This window comes from Crotalus tigris, unplaced genomic scaffold (genome assembly GCF_016545835.1).
Source record: "Crotalus tigris isolate CLP2741 ecotype Arizona unplaced genomic scaffold, ASM1654583v1 scf7180000017550.10884619, whole genome shotgun sequence".
Taxonomy (NCBI): Eukaryota; Metazoa; Chordata; class Lepidosauria; order Squamata; family Viperidae; genus Crotalus; species Crotalus tigris.
In genome coordinates, this window is record NW_024096468.1 from 8,221,681 (window position 1) to 8,247,432 (window position 25,752).

A 25,752-nucleotide genomic window follows, 5' to 3' on the forward strand; every position below is an offset into this window, starting at 1 on the left:
CACCAGAAGAACCAGAAAAACAAAAGCCAAAATTGGTGGAGAACAAATAATCCAGAGAAGAAAGAAATACATTTTAAAAGCCTGTTTAAAAGTCCAGATCCCGTTTCTAAGAAAGCTGAATAAACAATTGGCTTCTGTATTGACAATGTAACTTCACTAGTAAAACTCTTCCCACTCAGCTATCAATCTGATTATTAAATTATTATCTCTTTTTTAAAAAAAAAAATAGAAATGTCACAACAGATGGCAACACTTAGCCTGATTTAGCCAATCTCAAAACAACTGAATAAGGTTAGACCTGGTTAGCACTTACAGGGAGAACATTAGGAAGCCAAGATCTGTAGCCAAATGGTAAAGTTAAAAAAAAATTCTGAAAAATTGAAAAATGACAATATTCTAGCCTACTGTATTTAAGAAAATAATATATATTGAGGTCAGTACTGAAATGACTTTGGCTGGTCTTGGAAAGGGAAGCACTGTTGGACCTGATCAATATTAAAATGAAATACCAGCAAGTAATACATTGGGAAATTAAGAAAAAATAATTAAAAAGGCAATTGCAAAGCACTTCCTTATTGTTTCCAAGAAAATAACAGGGACGTGCTCGTGAAATTCTCAGGAGTTGGAATTCAGCTTAAATTTTCTTTAGTTACATTCAGAAAAAAAAAGGAACTCATAGGGGTATGGATAGGTTTTATCTTGTAGCCAAGAACTGCACTTTTATGTGTTTGTTTGCTTTTAGTTTTTATTTCTCAAAATGTTGTTATTGGAATGAGGCTTGGGAAAAATAGCAATTTAAAGCCTGTCTGGGGAGCCTTGAGGTGTATTTAAAGCAAGACACTGGTATGAAGCCTTTCAGAGACTTAACATAATCATTTTAGCATTCTTGGGAGGCAGATAGTAAACAATTTCAGCCACCCAAATTCACTGGTATGAACTAGCTTGGGCTCCAGCATCTATATGAATGGGCGGGGGTCACATATGGCCAGTGGGGTCACACTGCTCACCCCTGTCAAAAATGGAACTTTCCAATTAAACTGGGAGCAAACTGGCACTCAAGTGGGTTCTGCCAGGTACAAGAAACCAGGAACCAGAATTGAGATCAAAAAGTACTGCAAGTTAATTCCATGCAACCTGTACGAAAGAATTGGCGCCAGATAAGAATCAATAGATTTCAAGGGGATGAGACCTAAGTCCCTTATGGGGGTGTAGATTCCAAACAGATGATGTATTTGACCCTACCCTCGGGCTCCCCCTGGCCATCTCCTACAGGTTCATTAATGTTCATATGGACATTATGTAGTTCCAAATGAAAAAGCAAATCTGAAATTAAGCTGAAGTTCATTTTCCACCGTATCACAGTTCCTAGAATTCGGTCTATATGAAGTCCCTGGCAGTGTTGTGTTCTTATTTGGGAGTTTCCAACGTTACTTTAGTACCATAATAACCAAGTTTGGAAACTTCCATCTCTGTTCCTCCTCATTTTTCCTCTTTTCCCTTTCTATTAAGAATGTAAATATAGAAGAGAAAGAGAAAGAAAAATCAGCATAGTTTCTCTTAGTATGGGCTAAGGCTTGGGACATATAATTTTTTCTGTCTGAATCAAAGATAACACTTTGTTAGCTGTATTTGACATGTTGAAAGCAAGCAGATTGGTAACTTGTGATGAAGGGAAGGTCAAAGTCTCCTCCTCTCATAAAAAAGGAAAAAAGCAGATATCTGGAGTAGAAGTAATTCAAGAGAGAGGGAATTAGATTTCTCCGCCCTCTTTGTATGTTAGGATCAGCTGTGTGGTTTATGTAGTGTGTGTGTTTGTATGAATGGGATGTCTACAAAAGGATGAAAGTTCCTCTGATATAAGCACAGTCCCACACAGATTCCCATCAAGGACATTAGGAGAAAAGGCAGATGATGGAGACCTAAGTATATTGACTCACCTCCAATGGCAGGTTCCATGCAATGTATACATGGGACTTGTAGTCATCCATCCACACCTCAGCCACCCGCAGTGCATTCCTCTTGGTGTAAAAGCCAATGTTATTGTTGTACGGCTTTTTCTTGCGCTCAATGTGGGCCACTCGAGAGCAAGGGAGAACCTCCATGCTGCCACCACACAGCCATACCTGGAAAGATTGAGACAAAGGAGAAAAGACAACAGCAGAAAGTCAGTAGCCTGGAAACACCCCCTATTCACACACATGCTAACCACTATCACTATCCTCTAAGATGGTACCTTTCAGATCCATTTTATTTCCCTAGGATATTTGGAAGATTGGCATTACTCAATGAGGTGTATCCAGCAAGCCACAATGGCACAAAAAGGACAAATATGTATGGTGACTTCCTCTCTAAGCTCTTTTCTTTTGTACTTGCATTGCCTTTTTTTCAACAATTTTCAATAATTTTATTAAGGATTATATTAAACAATGGTATAGGGTTTCCTGCCTGAGCAGGGGGTTGGACTAGAAGACCTCCAAGGTCCCTTCCATCATCATCATCATCATCATCATCATCATCATCATCATCATTATTATTATTATTGATCATCGCACAGTCAGCCAGATGTTCAGACTGGATTTGGCATTTTGTCTACCTATCAAGTCCTTACCAAGGACCTGGGATAGGCAGATGTGGATGTTTGATGGTATTATAGATATTGTTGCAGGATGGAAGCAGTTCCTAGTAAGGCCGCCTTTTGCAATTTACTAATGGCAAATTTGTCAATGCCAATGGTGTTCCAATGATGCTCCAGTTGTTTTGGGATTGCACCCAAGGCGCCTATGACTATTGGTACTACCCTTGCTTGCTTTTGCCACAGTCTTTCTATTTCTATTTGTAGGTCTTTGTATTTTGTTATCTTCTCCAGTTCTTTCTCATCTATTCTGCTGTCTCCAGGCACTGCCACATCCACTATCCAGACCTTTTTTTCTTTCTTATTGACAATTGTTAAGTCGGGGGTGTTATGTTGCAGGTGCTTGTCTGTTTGAATTCTGAAGTCCCAGAACAGTTTAATTTTATCATTTTCTATGACTTTCTCTATTTTATGATCTCACCAATTCTTGCTTACAGGCAAATGATATTTCTTGCAGATTTTCCAATGCACCATTGTTGCTACTTTGTCATGCTGCTGCTTGTAATCAGTCTGTGTGATCATCTTGCACTTATTATTATTATTATTATTATTATTATTATTATTATTATTATTATTATTATTATTATTATTATTATCGATCATCGCACAGTCAGCCAGATGTTCAGACTGGATTTGGCATTTTGTCTACCTATCGAGTCCTTACCCAGGACCTGGGATAGGCAGATGTGGATGTTTGATTGTATTACAGATATCGTCGCAGGATGGAAGCAGTTCCTAATAAGGCTGCCTTTTGCAATTGACTAATAGTGAATTTGTCAATGCCAATGGTGTTCAAGTGGCGCTCCAGTTGTTTTGGGATTGCACCCAAGGAGCCTATGACTATTGGTACTACCCTTGCTTGCTTTTGCCAGTCTTTCTATTTCTATTTGTAGGTCTTTGTATTTTGTTATCTTCTCCAGTTCTTTCTCGTCTATTCTGCTGTCTCCAGGCACTGCCACATCCACTATCCAGACTTTTTTTGTCTTTCTTATCGACAATTGTTAAATCCAGGGTGTTATGTTGCAGGTGCTTGTCTGTTTGAATTCTGAAGTCCTAGAGCAGTTTAATTTTATCATTTTCTATGACTTTCTCTATTTTATGATCCCACCAGTTTTTGCTTACAGGCAAATGATATTTTTTGCACATCTTCCAATGCACCATTGTTGCTACTTTGTCATGCCACTGCTTGTAATCAGTTTGTTCAATCTTCTTGCAACAGCTTACCAAGTGGTCCACTGTTTCTTCAGCTTCTTTGCATAGGCGGCACTTACTGTCTGTTGCTGTCTTCTCAATTTTGACTTTGTATGCATTTGTCCTTAAGGCTTGGTCTTGTGCAGCCAGAATTAGTCCCTCGGTCTCTTTCTTCAATTTTCCTGCTCTTAGCCATTGCCAGGTTTTATTGTTATCTTCTTTCCCAGCTATTTTTTTCATGTATTGGCCATGTAGTGCTTTGTCTTCCCCTGCCTCTATTCTGTTCTTCATTTGGTCTTTCTTGTAGGCCAGTTTGGTCTCTCCAGTAGTTAGTAAGCCTTCCTGATATACTAATTTCAGTGCATCTTCATCATTGTTCTTCAGATATTCTTTCAAAGCCATTTTTTCTTCTTCAACCATCTGATGTACTTGTAGCATTTCACGCCCACCTATTTGCCTTGGTAGATAAAGTCTGTCAATGTCACTGCGTGGATGAAGGGCATGATTCATTGTCATTATTTTTCTGGTCTGCCTATCCAGTGCTTTTAGTTCTGCTTGAGTCCAGTCCACTATTCCAGCTGTGTACCTAATGACTGGGATTGCCCAGGTGTTGATTGCCTTTATGGTATTTCCTCCATTGAGTTTGGATTTTCAGATCTTCTTCACTCTCTTGATGTATTCACCTCTAATCTTTTTCTTGACTTCAGTGTGCTTGATGTTGTCAGCTTGAGGGATACCCAAGTATTTGTAGTACTCTTCCTCATCCAGACTCTTAATGTTATTTTCGTGGGGCATCTTGATTCCTTCAGTTTTCATTATTTTTCCTTGTTTGATAGTAAGTGTATTATTATTATTATTATTATTATTATTATTATTATTATTATTATGTTATTTAAAACCAATACAACTTTGTAGAGAAATACATTAAAATTATTGAAAAAAGAAAAAAGTGCAGAAGGGGAAAAAAAACCATTGAATGTGTTAAAGCACTGGACTAGAAACCAGGATGAAGAAGAATGGGATTCCAAAAGGTAGTGTATTGTCCCCAACATTGTATAACATGTATACAAATGATCAAGTAGTCCCTGACTATACACATCTATTCATCTATACGGACAACACAGCAGTGGCTGCACAACTTTTGATGAGACAGCTGCAGTGATGGGGTTCAACCAGTTTGCACCAGTTCAGCAGAACCGGTAGCTAATTTTTTGTTGCCCAGGCTCAGAATGGACTTCTGGAAGTGACATCCACACAGAGAACTGGTTGTTCACATATTTGAATCCCACCACTGGACAGTTGGGAAACTTACGGTAGCACCTGAGGAATTAGGACAATATTATACCATCAACCATTTGAGTTCCAACCCAAACAAGACCCAAGTATGTGCTTTCCAACTTCAAAATCGAGATGCAAGGGAAGAGTTGGAAGTTATGTGGCAAGGGAACCAATTATAGCACTGTCCAACACGGAAGTACCACAGTGTAACACTCAACAAGACACTCACTTTTAAACAGCATTGTCTCAACACTAAATCTAAAGTTAGCTTGAGAAACGATATCATCCGGAAAATGATAGACTACATACATCAGTGGTGGCGAACCTATGGCACAGATGCCAGAGGCGGCACTCAGAGCCCTCTCTGTGGGCACATGCGCTGTTGCCCCAGTCGTAGGACTTCAGCTGGGTTTTATAAAACCTTTTCACTTTAGGCCTCCGCCGCAGTGTGCAAAAAAAAAAAAAAAAAAAGGTTCAATCAGTCAATTTCAACTTCTGCAGGAAAAAAAAAGGTCTTGCAAAGTTGGAATTGATTGATTGAACTTTTTAGTCCCACCCAGTCTGCCGTTACCACCCCAGCAACGCCCACCCAATTGGCCATGCCCACCCACTTGGTCACACCCAGACAATGGGCCACATCCACCCGGCACTTGATGATGTATAAGTGGGTTTTGGGTTGCAGTTTGGGCATTCACTCTCTAAATGGTTCGCCATCACTGACATATCTGAACTCAGCCATCCACATTGTGCACATCAGTTTTGGCCCTGTCTCTGTAGAAGAGCATGCTGTTGGTCTGCAAATAATAATTCTCTATAGAGATTAAAGTTTTAGGAGAGGGACTCTTTTGGTCTTTCCTTCAATGCTGCTCCAGTGTGGGGTGCTTCTGCACATGCAAAACAAGTTGTCATTGTCATCAATGAAGCAGTACATTTAGTGACAGGATGCCTCTAACCTACACCAACTGAGAACTTGCAGTCTCTCATGGGCATTGCCTCACTTAAGATCAGGAGAGAAGTAGCAGTAGACACCTAGAGAACTAAGCAAGAAAATGATCCTTGGCATCCTCTGAATGGACATACAGTATGCCATGTGCCCCAGATCCAGGAAAAGCTTTATGGCAAGAACAAACATTCTTCAGGGTATGCAAGAGCAAAACAGAATTAAAAGATGGAGGAAGGAGACCGTTGAGCAAGGAATAACATTAAAGGAAGATGTGGCTGAAGGACCTACCTCTCTGAATAGTCTGAGGGTTGGAATGCCTAAGTGTAAGACTTATATGCTCAGTTGGAGGCTGTTAGTGGATAATAATATGCTGTGTGAATCCAGAGATACTGACAGCTCAGCCCATTTCTGGTACGTCACTTACTACCGGAAATATGCACTCACTTGACTAATTTTTGGACAAAGCCAAAGCCAAGAAGGTGGCTTCGTTTTGGCAATCTAAAGTTTGATCTGGATATGGAAGAAGAAGAAGAAGAACTAGAAACTAGGAGAATGTGAATTCTAATCCTACCTTGACTAAGAAAACCTGCTGGGTGACTTTGGGCCAATCTCTCTCTCTCTCTCTCTCTCTCTCTCTCTCTCTCTCTCTCTCTCTCTCTCTCTCTCTGCCTAGCTCACTTCACTAGGTTGTTATTGTAGGGGAAATAGGAGGAGGAAGGAGTATTAGGTATGTTTGCCACTTTGAATTAGTTATAAAAATAATAAGGGTGAATTTTTTAAAAAAAATAAAATCTAAGAAAAAGAAAAAAATAGAAAAAAGAAGTTTCTCCTTCATCCCTAGCAAGTATTATACACATCATAAATTATCACGTCTCTTAAAATACAATCAAACATTTCTGCATTCCCTAGCTCAGCCAATTTTCTATAAGCCCATCTCTAAATCTTCAAGTTTTCTTATTTATCAGCAAAAGCCCAGCAAAGGTTATCAAAAATAACACCGTAAGTATTTATATCTCCATTTCCATTAAACTCCCCCAATCCCTCTCTTTAAATAATCACAGCCCAATTCATTATCCAGTCCCAATCAAAAGAAACCATTAAATATCACCAGAAATAGCAACCCATTATTTATCTGAAAAAAAACATGTATTACAAATTATATCCAATACCCCCAAGTAAACATTACTATAAATAATTATCATTATCCAATCTCAGTAAAGAAGACATCACCAGAAATAACAGCCCATTATTTTAGCTATGATCAAATAAATCAGTGTAGTATTTGTCTTCTTTTTCCCAGTGGTCTTTAAGTCCCACAAAAGAAGTTCTAACATCTGTTTCTCATAGTTTCTTTATCTCTTCTTTCAAAATTCTTATCATCTTTGTCAAAGTTCTTCTGTAGTCCCAATATATTAACTCCAGCAAATCCATTCTGTGCTTTTAAATAACCAGCAAATTACATTTGTAGATCCATTATTCCCATCTCTTTCTTGTGGGTTATAATTCTTAAATCCTCCTTAAAATCACTTGAGTTTTATTCAACAAGGCTTCTTCCTTTTCAATAGCACATTTTAGTTTCATTATAGAGTTAAATAATTTTAAAACCTCTTATACCCAAATAGCAAACAATTATTTTAGTGATACCATCTGGTGCCCTCAAGTATTGAATCTTCAAAGTCATCTTTTTAGCTTAAATATGAACAAAACAAATTTTCCCACAAGAAAGCATCCTTTTAATTAACATCAAAGGTCTTCTTTAATTCAAATCCAACTAACCCTTAGTCTGTTTAAAACTTTCTAAAATCAACACTATTGCCACTTCTTGCTGAACATTTTTTTTAAAAAAAAATCCCTACTAACACATTTAGTTACTTTCTTTCTAAATGGATTGAAGAACTCAACCAGCTAATGCCAAACTTGTGATTATGAATGTTTCTCAATCTTTAACAGATAAGTACAGTATTATAAATAAAACCCAAAGGGATTAAAAAGATGAGGTATGGTCGAAACTTGAATCCATAAAAAAGCTATGTTAACAACCCTGAGCACAATGAAATCTCCCAACTCCCAACTGATTGCAAGTGAACTAAAAAACATCAGTTTCTTCTGTCTGCTCACAAAAAAAGAAAGAAAGAAAGAAAGAAAGAATGAATGAATGAATGAAAGAAAGAAAGAAAGAAAGAAAGAAAGAAAGAAAGAAAGAAAGAAAGAAACCAGTTGTCTTGTATATATTTGGGAGATCTCAGGAGCTCTCCTTGGTCCTGAGAGAATTTTTAGCAGCCTGGATCCAGCATCCAGCTTCCTTTTGTCTGTAATGTCTCCTGTTATCACAACAGATCAATTTGCCATTCATCACCAAAAGTGATTCCCTTTTTCTACTTGCACTGAGACCGTTTATGCAAGTATATAAAGTGCCACATTTTCATTGCAACACCAAATACCTTGTTTAGTTACTTACCAGAGGGGATGAAAAAAAGAGAAGAAATCAATCTCAGTAGTACATGATCAGAATGCACAAAAGCTAATGTGGCATCCCTGACACCCAGTCAGACCTCCTATTCAATAAGGGACTTACAAAGTAAGATGTACCCCTGCTTAAATTCTAGCGCTGTACAATTCTTCAGATTCATGAACAAATAGAAAAGGGCATGACTGCTCTAAGGTGTTGTCAACAGGTGTGTCAGGCCCCAGTCTCCAGTGAAATCCAACTGAGTCCAATTACAAAGAATCTGCTTACAAAATCTCACCAGATTATAGCTATAGCCTTCTCACTGTAGGAGATACCAGGTGAGACCGAGGGAGGGGGTCAAGTGAATCATTAGTCCCAAGTCCCTTTGTACCCACAAGAGATCTAAGTCCAGGCACTTTGAATTCCATTGACTGTTATCTACCTACAATTTGATTTGACTGTTAATAGTTCAGATTCTTGTGGAGTGCATAAGTTTGCACTACACCTTTACATTTATTTGAACTGCCTGCACGTCTGATTTTCCCATGCTCGACATTCATCTAATAGATATATCCTTGGAGATTCTATGGTGTGACTACCCTGAATAATTCTTCCTCTCTTCCCCATCCAGTTCAGGACTGTGCCACCTCTTCCCTGGGAATATGCAGTGCCATTGCTGACATTTCCCTTATCACCTTCTTCAGCCACACATTCCATCACAGGGTTTATGCTCTAAAGCACCCTTTTGGAAATCAAATCAGGCACCGTGTGGCTCTATTAACTCTCATCCAAAAGAAAATGCATTGTCCCACTGCTGAACAGCTGCTGTCATTATAGAACTTTGCTTGATGTTACCCCAAATCTGTTCCCCTGTGGTGCCCATCCTTTAATTCTGAACAAATGAACAATAGAAAATAGATCTGCCCTTTCTTTGAGCTGACAGCCCTTCAGATGTTTTAAGACAGCTCTCATAGCATCCCTTAATCTCATCTTCTCAAGCCCAGAAACATAGCCAGAAATTTCCACCATTCTTCCTTTGATTGATCTCAAACACTTTAGCCTCCTAGATGCTTATCTCTGAACCTTCAGAAGTAATCTCTGAACGTCACACCTTTAGGTAGCTTTGATCCCTTTATTGATTAGCCCAGTAGAAGTGACAAGCTACTCCACTATAGCTGGGCCAATATTCATTTCAGAACTTCTGCTAGAAAATGATTCAGTCCATATAATAATCTGATCCAAATCAAAGTTCTGGACTGAGTTGAAAAATAACATTGAATCAGACAACTCCAGATTGAATTTGAAAACTACATATCCCAGTCAGCATTTGGTGGACTTTTGTGTACATGCAAAAGAACTTTTCTCGGAACTGACTTGCAAATCTGAACTGGATTGTCTGAATCAAAAGCAAAATTCCAACTGGACTGATGTGACTTTTCAAATTGAAGCACCAATGCAAGCAGCTTTGCTGGCTGAGGAATTCTGGGAGTTAAGTCCACAATCTTAAAATTGCCAAGGTTGGAGACCCCTGATTTACACCTCTCCAATCTCTACATCTCTAGACACATCTCTAGACACAACAGGGGAAAATCATCTTTTTTCCTCACCTAAATATCCCAAGACACAACAACACTATTATTTTTGTCCATGTAAGTGTGATTTGCAGCATTTGTTATAAAAGGTTTGCTTATAACAATGTGGCAATAAAACTGTGTTCTGTGATGCGGTCAAAATAGAGGGGGTTTGAACAAAATATTCTGAAGAGGATGCATGTACACACACATGCACATGCAGGTGGTCCTCAACTTACAACAGTTCATTTACTGACCATTCAAAGTTACAACGGCACTGAAAAAAGTGACATGACTGCTTTTCACACTTACGACCGTTGTAGCATCTCCATGCTCACATGATCAAAATTCAGATGGTTGACAATTGGTTCATACTTATGACAGTTGTAATGTCCTGGGATCACGTCATCATCTTTTGAGCCCTTCGGACAAGCAAAGTCAATGGGGAGGCCAGATTCCTAACTTACTAACTTAACACCTGCAGTGATTAACTCAACAACTGTGGCAAGAAAAGTCGTAAAATGGGGCAACATCACTTAGTAACAGAAATGTTGGGCTCAATTGTGGTCGTAAGTTGAGGACTACCTGTGTATGGTTATGGAATATAGTAAGGAGGTGGATTCCCAGGAGGGAAGGGCTGCATTCTGGAGAAATAAGAGGCAACTCAGCCCAGATATTACATGTGAGAGAAAGTGGGTGAAGACAACCCCTCCCTAATAGTTCCCAGCATGTATTGTAGATGCAGATTAGCAATCTGTCCTTGGTCTGGTGAGATTTCTTTATAGGTGTGAAACAATAAAAAACTTAGCTTAGAAGAATAATTAATTTGGGGCCTAGCACATACACAAAAACACACACTGACTATTTCATCCCTCCAATTTAACTCACCTACCAATTTTCTCTTCCTAATGTTCATTTCTCTCCACACTCTCCCCCACTTCTTTCTATCTCTCTTGCTATCAGGTATGGACATAGGTCTCTTATAGTGCTGTCTCTCCTCTTTAAGTTTTTTAAAGAGTTGAACTGAAATATAGAGCAAAGCTGTACATGTGCCTTGCAGTTTCCTATCTTAGAAGAAGCTCCAGGAGAAGGTAGAAGAGGCTGACAAGAAAGCTTCTGAACTTAATTTTGTTACAGATGTGTGGTGTTGCATTTGCAAGCTGTGTACTTTGAGGTGGGGGAAGGATTTGCAGGATTACACACTGCATCCAAGCCCATGTTTTATCCCATTCCTTCTTAAAAAATAATGTCATTCCTTTAACTACAAAGCAGGAATAAAAAAGTCACCTTGGTTCCCAAAGGACTTGGCCTCAAGGTGTGTTGAGGGAAGATAAGACCAAGCAAGAACAAATACAGCCAAGCTGACTTTGACAATTACATGGCCTCAAATATGCATGAAATCAAATGCAGAAGTGACTGGACAGATAACATGAATGTTATAAATGGGGGGAGGAGGAGGAGGAGGAGGAGGAGGAACTGAGGGTTAAATAAAGTTCAGTTGTTCACATCAGACCTATACATGTGATGGTGTACAGCACTAGTGTCAAACTTGCCGCATCACGTGACGTGTCACGACGTATCGTGACTATAATGGCTGTTAAATGAATCTTTAGTCATTAAGCAAACTCATTGTTTGCTGTGGAGTGTTTTTGCTGAAAACCAGAAGTACTGTAAATGCCAGTTTTAATAAGTAAGTAAGTAAGTAAATAAATAAATAAATAAATAAAATCAAAAATATTGCCGGAGCTGGGGTGGGTGCAGCCTCCACATGATGCAACCAGCCCACGGGCGGGCCGGCAGTTTGACACCCCTGGTATATAGGTACTCTTCGACTTATGAACATAATGGAGCTTGCCCACTTCAGTCATAAATTGTGATGGTCGTAAAACAGGATTTTACTATTTTTGTGTGTGTGTGTGTGTGGCAGATGTTAAGTGATTCATGAATAAGATAATCTTTATTGTCATTTTTTTTTCCTGTGGGCACACTGGCACACATTAAAAATGAAATTCTGTTGCCTGCTCTCAAAAGTGTACAAATACATAACACACCTACAAACAGGCTATATACAACATATGTATATGCCTACACCCTTACATATACATACATATAAATATTAATCACTGTCCATCTTAAATATATAGCGGAAAGAGGAAGCCTGAGAGTTCACAAGGTTAACACTGTATGGAACAAAACTGTAACTGAATCTGGAGGTTCTGCTTTGGATATCATGAAGCCTCCTCCCAGAAGGTAACAAGGAAAACAGGACGTGAAGAGGATGTGTAGCGTCCCAGACAATCCTGTGGACACTGCTCAAGCAGTACTTATATGTCCTGTATAGAAGGGAGGGAACTGCCAATAATCTTTTCTGCCATCTTCACCCCTCTCTGCCTCACCTTCCTGTCTGAAGCAGTGATGCTTCCAAACCAGACTATAATGGTTGTTAAATGAATCTTCAGTCATTAAGCAAACTCATTGTTTGCTGTGGAGTGTTTTTGTTGAAAACCAGAAGCACTGTAAATGCCAGTTTTAATAAGTAAGTAAGTCAGTCAGTCAGTCAGTAAATAAATAAATAAAATCAAAAATATTTTTTTTGAGACTTTCTACCCCAATCCAGCTGTAGGAACAAAGTAAGTCTAGATACAAATCTCCAAGAAAGTAATATTTTGATAAAGACAATATTAAATATGTATCTTCAAATATTAAAAATTCCACCCTGTCTACAATAACAGTGAATTGTAACTCTCATCTTTCTAGCCTACGGCCATTTATGTAGTGGCTAATGTGCTCGGGATAAAGCTGAGTATAGATTTAATTCACTAGGATGGGTTACTCTAACCACAATGTTCATGGCTGACATCTACATTCTACTCTCCTTTTTATCACTAAGAATATTACAAAATGGTCTGTCCTTGAAAAAAAAAAGAGAGAGATCTATTTCCTACCCACTACCCTTCTGCACAAACACATTTTCCCCTAGAAAATCCTAAGAATAGGAATTAAGTCCTTGGGAGGCTTTTGTTATTGTTGTTAATTAGTTAGCTAATTAATTTTATAGCACCCTAAATTGAAGAAATATATAGAGCTGGGGAGGAATAAGCACAGAAACGAGAGACTGTTTTTACAGCTCCTTAAATGAGAATTTCATCTCCTTCCGCGCTCAAAAGGATAATTTCTTGTCATGAAGCACAAGCTCTAAATTCTCCCGAAAACTTTCATCCAGGTGATGATTTGTCCTTTCTGTCAGCTACCACGAGGGCCTACAACCATTGGCCTAATTTGAAAATATTTTTTTTTGCAAATAATCTATTGAGACTTCTTAGAAAAGCAAATTCTCCTACCTGGCAGAATCACCAGATAGAAAAACATCAGCATCAAAAGAGAAGATGGAAGTCAGTTTAAGAAATGGAAAGGACAGAGGAAGGGGGGGGAATGCAGAATAGAGGGGGGGGGAAGAGTGTCAGAGATAATGGATAACCCCATCAGTGTGAGCAAGCAAATGGATATGTCAGAGACAGAGTGAATACTTAACAGATCTGCAGATGATATAAAATTGGGAGGAACAGCTCACACCACCCAAGACAGAAATAACATTGCAAATGACCCAGACAGAATACAGAAATGAGGAGGAAGAACAGAAGGACATCTTTATAGAAGGAGTGCAAAGTTCTTCACTGACAGAAGAAAAGTGAAATGCACAGACATCAGATGGGTTACTAAATGGGGTTTGAGAAAAAGGCCGCGGACTAGTAATTGATGATGTAATTGGAAATGAAGCAACTGTACTTTTTGGCTGGATCAACAGAAGTCTAGTTTTCAGCTCCCAGGAAGCAATATAGGTAATCCTCAAATTACGACCACAATTGAACCCAATGTAGGACACTTGTCAAGCGAGTATTGCCCCATTTTACGACCTTTCTTGCCACAGTTGTTAAGTGAATCACTGCAGTTGTTAAGTTAATAACATGGTTGTAAAGTAAATGTGGCCTCCCCATTGACTTTGCTTGTCAGAAGTGATCACATGACCCTGGGAAACAACAACCGCCATAAGTTGTCAAGCAGCCGAATTTTGATCACGTGACCATGGGGATGCTGCAACAGTCATAAAAACAATCATAAGTCACTTTTTCAGTGCCGTTGTAACTTCAAATGGTCACTAGATGAAAGGTTGTAAGTCAAGGACTACCTGTTTGGTTCTGATCCTAGTTCTGGTCACAATATTTGAAAAAGGATGCAGAGAAACTGCAGCAAGTTCAGCAAAAGACAACAAAAAGGACCAAGAAATTAGAAATGAATTTAGAGCCAATCTACCTAAACTTGAAGGTATATAAAACCATGGTATGCCCATTAGCTTTATATGATGCTGAATGCTGACCAACCACTAAATGCATTGAGCGCTCTTTACATGCCCTGGTCATTAGGTGTTTCTTTTCTTGACCATGTCAGTAGAGCAGCAAATGGGCATTGCACCAATACCTGAGAAAATGCAGGAGAAATGCCTACAAGGATAGGCCATGTCCTACGAGCAGCACCCCACACTGTTGCCTGCGTCTTCTTCCACTTTAACATAGATGGCAAGCACTCATGTGGAAGGCTGAAACAAAGATGGCAAGACACAATAAATGCAGACATGGAAATTGCCCAGTTGGGCCCATATGCTGCATTTGATCATGCAAGATGATTGTGCAAGATGGCGGCCACGAAGGAGAGGGAGTCAACCTAGTTAAATATGAGCCAGAAGTGTGCTGCAGCTGCTAAGAAAGCCAACACAGTCCTAGGCTGGATTAACTGAGAGATAGAATCAAGATTAGATGAAGTGTTAATACTATTTTATAATGCCATGGTAAGGCCACACTTGGAATGCTGCATCCAGTGTTGGTCACCACAATGTAAAAAAGATGTTGAGACTCTAGAAAGATGCAGAGAAGAACAATAAAGATGATTAGGGGGCTGGAGGCTAAAACCTATGAAGAACAGTTGCTGGAATTGGGTATGTCTAGTTTAATGTAAAGAAGGACTAGGAGTGACTTGATAGCAGTGTTCCAATATTTAAGGGGTTGCCACAAAGAAGGAGTCAATCTATTATCCAAAGCACCTGAAGGCAGAACAAAAAGCAATGGATGGAAACTAATCAAGGACAAAAGCAACCTAGAACTGAGGAGAAATTTCCAGACAGTCAGAACAATTAATCAGTGAAATGACTTGCCTCCAGAAATTGTGGGTGCTCCAACATTGGAAGAGGAGATTAGATAACCATTTGTCTGAAATGGTATAGGATTTCCTACTTGAGCAGGGGGTTGGTCTGGAAGACTTTCAATGTCCATTCCAACTCTGCTATTCTGTTTGTTGATCCAAAAAGTGGATCCTGAACCTACAGGAATAATGTAAAAAAGAGGATGATGATTTATCTCATTCTAATTTTTGTAGCCCAGATCTGATAGACCTAAATGAAGTCATGTGAAGTGAAATTTTGCCATGAAATGGGAACATTTAGTCCTGAGCAGACAAGACCCAAAGGAGATGCAGTGGTGTTTTTCAGGAACTAGAAAAGATAGCTCATAAAAGTCAATGTCTACTCATAATTATTCTAGAAAATAGGACACAGACTAATGAGTTTTACAGGACAGCATAGTCCCACTGGAAAATAAAACTGAAACCCTTTCCTACCAGTAAAAACAGTTCAACATTTGCAACCAATTATCCAGCAAAGTAGTCAGCTCTTCTTTCACTGGACATGTTCAGGTTCACACTAGGCACTTATCTGAATTGGATACTTTAATTTAGATCTCCTCCTTGAGTAAAAAGATTGGGCTCAATGGCTAATAAACACCTCTTCTATATTTCCTGTATATCCAGGCACTGCTTTCCAGCCATGAGTGACATGTAGTTGTCTTCTGGTAAATCCCAAATGGACAAGAACTCCTAGATCCTTTACACAAGTCCTGCCAACAAAGCAAGTTTCCCCTTTTCATTTTTTCTTATCTGGATGCAAAGCTTTATACTTCCTCCTATTGTATTTCATGCTATTCCATTCAGCCTATTGTTCAAGAGTACCTAGACCTTTCTGAATCTTTTCTCTCTCTTTTAAAGTATTAACCACCAGCTTTCTATCATCTACAGACTTGACTGGCATTCCTCATTCACACCACTGAACACAAAGTTGAACAGCAAAGGACACAGGATAGAACCCTGTGGTATTTCTTTCAACACTTCTTTCCAAGTTGCTCAAACCATTAACAAGCACCCATTATGTGTGATGATTGAGCAGCTGGGAGCCCATCCAAACAATTGTATCATCCAGCCCACTTTTTACCATTTAATACCTCCTTTCTTATGGAATCATCTGCAGCCAAAAGTCAAAACACGATATTTGCTATCACTGTTTAGAAAGTTTATGAAAACCTAATGATCTAGGAAAACATTCAGAGATTGAGATGTTGATGGTCACCACGATGTAAAAAAGATGTTGAGACTCTAGAAAGAGTACAGAGAAGAGAAACAAAGATGATTAGGGGACTGGAGGCTAAAACATATAAGGAACGGTTGCTGGAATTAGGTATGTCTAGTTTAACGAAGAGAAGGACGATGGGGGACATGATAGCTGTGTTCCAATATCTCAGGAGCTGCCACAAAGAAGAGGGAGTCAAGCTATTTTCCAAAGCACCTGAAGGCAGGACAAGAAGCAACAGGTGGAAACTAAGCAAAGAGAGGAGCAACCTAGAACTAAGGAAAAATTTCCTGACAGTTAGAACAATTAACCAGTGGAACAACCTGCCTCCAGAAGTGGTGAATGCTCCAACACTGGAAGTTTTTAAGAAGAAACTGGACAGCCATTTGTCCAAAATGGTATAGGGTTTCCTGCCTGAGCAGGGGGTTGGACTAGATGACCTCCAAGGTCTCTTCCAACTTTATTATTATTATTATTATTATCATTCATCGCACAGTCAGCCAGATGTTCAGACTGGGTTTGGCATTTTGTCTACCTATCGAGTCCTTACCCAGGACCTGGGATAGGCAGATGTGGATGTTTGATGGTATTACAGATATCGTCGCAGGATGGAAGCAGTTCCTAATAAGGCCGCCTTTTGCAATTGACTAATAGCGAATTTGTCAATGCCAATGGTGTTCAAGTGGTGCTCCAGTTGTTTTGGGATTGCACCCAAGGAGCCTATGACTATTGGTACTACCCTTGCTTGCTTTTGCCACAGTCTTTCTATTTCTATTTGTAGGTCTTTGTATTTTGTTATCTTCTCCAGTTCTTTCTCTTCTATTCTGCTGTCTCCAGGCACTGCCACGTCCACTATCCAGACTTTTTTGTCTTTCTTATCGACAATTGTTAAGTCTGGGGTGTTATGTTGCAGGTGCTTGTCTGTTTGAATTCTGAAGTCCCAGAGCAGTTTAATTTTATCATTTTCTATGACTTTCTCTATTTTATGATCCCACCAGTTTTTGCTTACAGGCAAATGATATTTTTTGCAGATCTTCCAATGCACCATTGTTGCTACTTTGTCATGCCGCTGCTTGTAATCAGTCTGTGCAATCTTCTTGCAACAGCTTACCAAGTGGTCCACTGTTTCTTCAGCTTCTTTGCATAGGCGGCACTTACTGTCTGTTGCTGTCTTCTCAATTTTGACTTTGTATGCATTTGTCCTTAAGGCTTGGTCTTGTGCAGCCAGAATTAGTCCCTCGGTCTCTTTCTTCAATTTTCCTGCTCTTAGCCATTGCCAGGTTTTATTATTATCTGCTTTCCCAGCTATTTTTTTCATGTATTGGCCATGTAGTGCTTTGTCTTCCCATGCCTCTATTCTGTTCTTCATTTGGTCTTTCTTGTAGGCCAGTTTGGTCTCTCCAGTAGTTAGTAAGCCTTCCTGATATACTAATTTCAGTGCATCTTCATCATTGTTCTTCAGATATTCTTCCAAAGCCATTTTTTCTTCTTCAACCATCTGATGTACTTGTAGCATTCCACGCCCACCTATTTGCCTTGGTAGATAAAGTCTATCAATGTCACTGCGTGGATGAAGGGCATGATTCATTGTCATTATTTTTCTGGTCTGCCTATCCATTGCTTTTAGTTCTGCTTCAGTCCAGTCCACTATTCCAGCTGTGTACCTAATGACTGGAATTGCCCAGGTGTTGATTGCCTTTATGGTATTTCCTCCATTGAGTTTGGACTTCAAGATCTTCTTCACTCTCTTGATGTATTCACCTCTAATCTTTTTCTTGACTTCAGTGTGCTTGATGTTGTCAGCTTGAAGGATACCCAAGTATTTGTAGTAATCTTCCTCATCCAGACTCTTAATGTTATTTTCGTGGGGCATCTTGATTCCTTCAGTTTTCATTATTTTTCCTTGTTTGATAGTAAGTGTGGCACATTTGTCCAAGCCAAACTCCATTACAATATCTTGGCTATATATACGGACAGTGTTGAGCAGCGATTCTATTTCAGATGATGTTTTTCCATACAGCTTCAGATCATCCATGTAAAGGAGGTGGGATAGTCTAGCAGATGTTTTTGATGTTTGATAACCATGTCCTGAGTTATTCAGTATTGTTGACAGAGGAAACAGTGCAATAACAAATAGTAATGGTGATAATGAATCTCCTTGAAATATTCCTCTCTTGATATTAACCTCTCCCAGCTCTCACCATTGATCTGCAACTGTGTCTTCCATTGTGCCATCGATCTTTGCACAAATTTTCTGATGTTTCTACTGACTCCTGTTATTTCTAGGCACTTGATTATCCAATCATGTGGCAGAGAGTCAAATGCCTTTTTGTAGTCAATCCATGCCACATTCAGGTTGGTCTTCCTTCTCTTGCAGTTTTCCAAGATCATTTTGTCTATTAGGAGTTGATCTTTTGTTCCTCTGCTATTGGGGCGGTTTCCTTTCTGCTCAGGTGGAAAGAGATTGTTTTCAACTAGATGCTGTTGTACTGCATCAGCTACTACACCAGTTAGTAATTTGAAAGTTGTTGGTAAGCAGGTAATTGGCCTGTAGTTACCTGGTGTTGCCCCTTTTGCTGGATTTTTCATTATTAGGTAGGTTTTCCCAGTTGTTAGCCACTTTTCAATTTCTCCTCCTTGTAGTATATTGTTGAACTGCTTGGCAATGAGTGGGTGTATAACAGTTAGATGTTTCAACCAAAACCCATGCAGTTCATCTTCACCTGGTGCTGACCAATTTTTGATTTTCTTTGCTCTTTTTTCTACCATTTTTGTTGTTATTACTAGTTCTTTCATTTCAACTTCTGTTTTATTTGCATCCACCTCTTTTAACCAAGCCGCATCCTTGTTGTATTTCTTTGGGTTATCCCATATCTGCTTCCAGAACTGCACTGTTTCTTCCTTGTCAGGTACTGACTGATTCCTTGCAGTTTCTCCATTGATGGATTGGTAGAAACGTTTCTGATTGGATTGAAATTGGAGGTTCTGCCTATAGTTTGCAATTCGAGCTTCATATCTACTGATTTTCCTGGCTATAGCTGTTATTTGTTGCTTTATTATTTCCAGTGCTTCCTTGATCTTCCTTGTTTCTAAGTGGTATTTCTTGATTAGGTATTCTTTGGTCTTCTTGTTCTTCAGCTTCTTTTCTTTCATCTGTTCTAGCTTGCTTGCATGTGATCTTAACTTGCTGATCTTATTTTCTAGTCTAACCTTCCATTTTTCTGGTGCACTGTTTGTTTGTTTTTCTTTTTTGTTGATTTTGCATCCCAGGTATTCTGTTATAACTGCAGCTGTGCTGTACATTAGTTGGTTTGTTTCTTGCAGTGAATTGGTGCTTATACTTGATATTGCAGTATTTGCATCTTTTAATGCTTGTGCTAGCTGTTTCTTTGGAACAAGCTTCAATGCAGGCAGCCTTATTCTGTTGTTTTTGTGCTGTTCTAGATGCTCAGTTATTCTTTGTTTCAATTCTTTTATTTCTTTAGTTAGAGGGTTTTGTTCTTCCTGAGGAAGAGGTGCCTGGTTTCCAAATGAGAACAGTTGTATATCTCTGCTGGATTCCTTCACTGCCAACTCCCCCTGGTTTGCCTCTACATTCTGAATTACTTCTGGTAAGGCTTTGATTTCTTTGCCCTGGGTAAACCTTTGCAGTTCGTCCAATTCTGTTTCTGTGAATACTTTATTTCATGTTATAAATCGGCGTTGATCTGCTAGTCTCTGTTCTGTTATTTCTGATTCTGGATGTTGTTCTTTCCACAACTGGTGCATTCGTTTTAGATATCCTCTTCTTGTTGGACTTGATCTGTAGTAACAGATCATTATTTCTTTGTTTTCCATCACTGTGTATCTGCGACGGGTAAACACCTTTTCTTCCAGTAGTTCTGCAGCTGCTGGCCCTGGTTGCTCAGCCAACAGTCCTGAGTCCTGTAACCCATTTTTCACCAGATATCCAGGAACTCCAATATCTAGTGCGGACCTTGTTAACCTGGGCGATGTCCGAGCCGGTATGGCATTCTGCAATTTACGTCTCACCATATTTTTTATGGGAGAGACACTCTTTGTCTGACTCCTCTGATGAGACCTGTCCAGTATGGTTGCACCTCTGGAATAGCTCTCATCTTCCTCAGAGTACACAAGCCCCACAACCACGTCAAGGTAATGCCTCACTGGGGGATTATTATTATTATTATTATTATTACTATTATCTGTCTGCTGTGTTGGTTGTATGTTCTTATCCATCATTGGAGAGGAATGCCCACCACAAGAGGAAAGTAGATTGTAACATTTTTCTGTTTAATCTCTGTAGGATTTGTGTGCTAAGCTTACCTCCTTCTCTCCTTTTTATCTATCTCATCCTGTAATGATATGTGGAAATGACCTTGGGAGACAGGAAGAATAGTGGCACAGTAGACAACCTCTCCACTGATTGTGTAGATCCCACTGATAATTGTGTCTTCTTATCATTATTGTGTACTTGAATTGTGTCTACGTATATGCATCTTTTGTGCAGTTATCTATTTCTGCTTGTGTAAGCTGCTTAAACTCATTTTGAATTCAGTTTCTCCTTAAAAAACATCCAATAAATGGGAACTCACTATCTTTGTGGGTAATTGGTTCCACCATTCAATTGTTTGTTGATTTACTTCTTTATCAAATTTATCAAAAGGTTATTCTGGGTGGTGTACATCAATTGTAACTGTTCTTACCATTAAGAATTGTTTCCTAACATTCAAACAGAATCTATAACTTAAATCCATTATTCCTTATCCTGCTCTCTGCGTTGACAGAAGTCTTGGTCTTCTTCTTTGCATCTGGCTTTCAAGTGTTCAGATTGTTTTTCAGGTGTTCAAAGTACATTACAATAAACAAGGACATACATTCAATTCTGCAACTATTAAGACTGTTGGATGAGCAGGCACAAAAACAGCCAGGGAAGTGATTGAAGCCTGGGAATCATGCCCGTCATCAGTCAAGAGGAATACTGATCTACCACCAGCTTATCAAGTACTTAGGACAGGGGTCTTCAAACTTGGTCCTTTTATGACTTGTAAACTTCAACTCCCAGAATTCCTCAGCCAGTGTGCCTGGCTGTGGAATTCTGGGAGTTGAAGTCCACAAGTCATAAAAGGGCCAAGTTTGAAGACCCCTGACTTAGGAGGTGAGAGCTTGGCAGCACAAGGAAACAACAGCCAATGATGTAATAGCCAGCCATCAACACCCCAATCAACATCTAAAAAGCCACATACAACAGGCACCATATAAATACCACACACAGAATAGCCTACACTCTGATAGAGAGAAGTTCCCTGAGGATGGGGCTCCAGCACAAATCCGAAAGCTCTGATCCCCTGTGACCGACACAGATTGGATCCTGTTCAAAGTGTGCTGTTATATACCCTCCAATCTGCTTGAGGTTAAACCTAACCACCTGCCTCAATATCATGATTCTCTTTCTGTCTTTCTCTAAAACTGTTCTTGTTTGTCTGAATCCTTCTTAATGCGCTGAAAATGAAATGTGTACCCCTCCCCTTTCTGTGTTTTCCATTTTGAATTTCCCTTCTTCCAAATAACAAATGGAAGAAATTTAAAAGAGTGAAATTATGGGCATGTCTTGAAATAATCCAGACAAGAAGCACACCTGGATATACTAGCTCTAATTTAATTGTAAGGTTATATTAACTGACTCGTAGAAGTCTGAAAGTACACCTCTCCCCTCTTGCCTCTATGATCCAAGAAACTTGAGAGGGTCCATTCTAAGACATTTGCCAACCCCCCTCCGTCATTCTGCACATTTATCTGACCTTTTCTATCTACTGTGCAGCTCTTCTTCCTGTCTCCCAAGGTCATTTCCACATACCATGGCAGAATGTGATAGACAGAAACAAGAAAAGGAGGTAAGTATACCACCGAAATCCTATGTTGAATAAACAATAGCAACATCGGAATATTCTGTAGCTGATTAACACAGCAATCTAGAGATAGAACTAGACTTACAATGCTTCATTTAGTGACTGTTTGAACTTGCAAAAAAGTGACTTATGAACATTTTTCACACTTATGACTGTTGCAACATCCCCATGGTCACGTTATCACATTATCGAAACTAAATTTCTTGGCAACTGACTCACATTTATGACAGTTGGCGTGTCCTGGGGACATGTGATCCTCTTTTGCGACCATCTCACCAACCAAGAGAAATTAGATTCACTTAGTAACCATGCTACTAATTTAACAACTGCAGTGATTCATTTAAAAAACTGTGGCAAGAAAGGAAATGAATACAGAATGAGTTTGATCACAATTTTTTTTTTTACTTCTCAGTCAAAATGGGCACACATAGAGAGACATGACTATGGGAAAATAAGTTGTCCATTAAAAGAAGAAAGTGTAAAAATGTATATGTAGATTTTGATCCACTTTCCAAAAAAGGCGATAGAGGAAAAAGAACCGGAACAAATCTGTGTGTGAATGTGAAAATAATTTTAAATATAACCTGAATGAGTTAAACAATCTGTCATGGTTCCGATAGATGAGACCGGTTGCTACAACCCTCATTTCTGTTATGCACATTTAATTAAATTATGCTCCAATATTATTTTTCTAATTTTTAGAAAAAAAATCCCAAAGCAGTAGTGCATCTGAGACACTTTTTCACATTCATTATGAAACGTTGTTCCAGGCATTCTGTTTTCCTAAATAAGGCAAAGCAATTTTTTGCTTTTGAAGTTCTTGTCTAAAAAATGTGGTTGAAATCTCTAGTTATCTGCTTTGGAATGAAAATTTATCCAGTTCATAATGCTTGGATGTATTATGTATTAAGCATAATTTTGCTGAAAACCCATCCAGATCAGAATGATGGGGGTGTCACAACATTTTATTTTCAGCTGCCTTTCCTATCATGTATACCAACAGAGAATTCAGTTCTTCAAATGGCAAGTGATATATATCCAAAGCAACATGCTGAACCATCAGTTACCAAATAAATCAGATTGGAGCTGGAAGGGATCTTGGAGGTCTTCTAGTCCAACCCCCTGCTCAAGCAAAAAGACCTTATTCCATTTCAGACAAGTGGCTGTCCAGTCTCTTCTTAAAAATCTCCAGTGATGAAGCACTCCCAACTTCTGAAGGCAAGCTGTTCCATTGGTTAATTGTTCTCACTGTTAGGAAGTTTCTCCTTAAATCCAGGTTGCTTCTCTCCTTGATTAGTTTCCATCCATTGTTCCTTGTCTTGCCCTCTGATGCTTTGGAAAATAAGTTGACCCCCTCCTCTTTGTGGCAACCTCTCAAATATTGGAATACTGCTATCATGTGCCCCTAGTCTTTCTTTTCTCTAGGCTGGCGATACCCAAATCCTGCAACCATTCTTCATATGTTCTAATCTCCAGGCCTTTAATCATCTTAGTTGCTCTTCTTTGCACTTTTTCCCAAGTCTCAACATCTTTTCTATAATGTGGTGGGTGACCAAAACTAGATGCAGTATTCCAGATGTGGTCTTACTAAAGCTTTATAAAGTGGTACTAATACTTCATGTGATTTTGATTCTATGCCCCTGTTTATACAACCAAGGATTGTATTAGCTTTTTTGGCTGCTGCTGCACACTGCTTAAGTGAACATCCACTAGGGCTCCAAGGTCCGTCTCACAGCTACTGTTTTTGAGCCATTTTTCACCTAATCTGTACTTGCTTGTTGGATTTGCTTTGTAAGATTCCAAATCACAATCATGTGACCACGGGACCCTGCAACCACGGTAAATGTGAGCCAGTTACCAAGTGCCCAAATTGTGATCACATGATCACAGGCCTGGTACAATGATGGAATTTCTAGGTCAGGTCATAAGTCAGCACCATTGTAATTTTGAACCATTGTTAGTTGAATGGTCATACATAGAGGACTACCAGTCTTATGAGATCCATTGAAAGTCACTTTGGATAGCAATGAGATATAAATGAAATGAATCAATGAATCAGTGAATGAATCTATGATGGTCTTTTTATTCCACCAGAAGAATGTCCACCACAAGAGGAAAGTACAGGTAGACCTCGACTTATGACCACAATTGAGCCGAAGTTTCTTCTGCTAAGCGGGACAGTTGTTAAGTGAATTTTTCCCCATTTAATGACTTTTCTTGCCACAGTTGTTAAGTGAATCACTGCAGTTGTTAAGTTAATAGCACGGTTGTTAAGTACTTCTGGCTTCCCCACTGACTTTGCTTGTCAAAAGGTGATCGCTTGACCACAGGACACTGCAACCGTCATAAATATGAGTCAGTTGCCAAGCATCTGAATTTTGATCACGTGACCTTGGGGATGCGGCAATGGTCATAAGAGTGAAAAACGGTCATAAGTCACTTGTAACTTCAAACAGTCATTAAATGAATGATTGTAAGTTGAGGACTAGAAAAAGACAACCTATGAATTTTGATCATGTGACCAGAGGGATAATGCAATGGTTGTAAGTATGAAAAATGGTCACAAGTCACTTTTTTTCAGTGCCGTTGTAACTTTGAACAGTCACTAAATGAATGGTTGTAAGTTGAGGACTACCTGTAATTGTGTTCTGAAAGAGAAAGGCAAAGCAGACTAGTTTGTATTAAATGCAAATTGAACAATTTAAGCATCTATCAAGATAAAAGATAAAGATAAAAAAGATAAAAAAAGATAAAAAACGCTCACTGAGTTGAAAAAAATATCTAATAACTTCATAGTCAACTCATTGTGGTTTTCTTAGCAAGGGGATAAAGATGATTTCCTCCTGCATTTTGGGAAGATACCATTTTCAGTTTCCCCAATCTGTAGCCCAGGTATTTCATGACTTACTTCCCATCCAAGTCCTAACCATATCTGATCAGTGGTGGGATTCAAATATGTGAACAACCAGTTGTCTGTGTGGATGCTGCTTCCGGAAGTCCATTCTGGGCCTGGGTAACAAAAAATTAGCTACTGGTTCTGCCGAAGTGGTGTGAACCGGCTGAATCTCACCACTGTATCTGATCCTCTTTAGATCACCAAGACTATCTACACTACAGCCTTCTTCCTTCTAGCTAGGCTGAATGTCTAAACTGCAATAATTTAGCTGGTGTTTGTTCTCACCAGTACATTGAGGTGATACAGGGCTTTTTTTTAAAATAAAAGAGGAAAAAAACCCAGGAATGTGTATGTGTTTATGTATTACAGCATGTTTTCCAAAAATCAACTTGTCAAAATATTTTTAGCATATTTGCTGTGGCTTGTTAATTATAC

General features: G+C 39.1%; 1 protein-coding gene across 2 annotated transcripts in view; it reads right to left on the reverse strand.

The window, feature by feature from the left end:
- Positions 1-25,752, reverse strand: part of GALNT17 (polypeptide N-acetylgalactosaminyltransferase 17) — a 305,974-nt gene that overhangs the window by 26,557 nt on the left and 253,665 nt on the right. For both annotated transcript variants that reach the window (XM_039342017.1, XM_039342008.1), the window contains exon 7: positions 1,938-2,123. In XM_039342017.1, the coding sequence (XP_039197951.1) occupies positions 1,938-2,123 (186 nt within the window). The remainder of the gene's footprint in view (positions 1-1,937; positions 2,124-25,752) is intronic.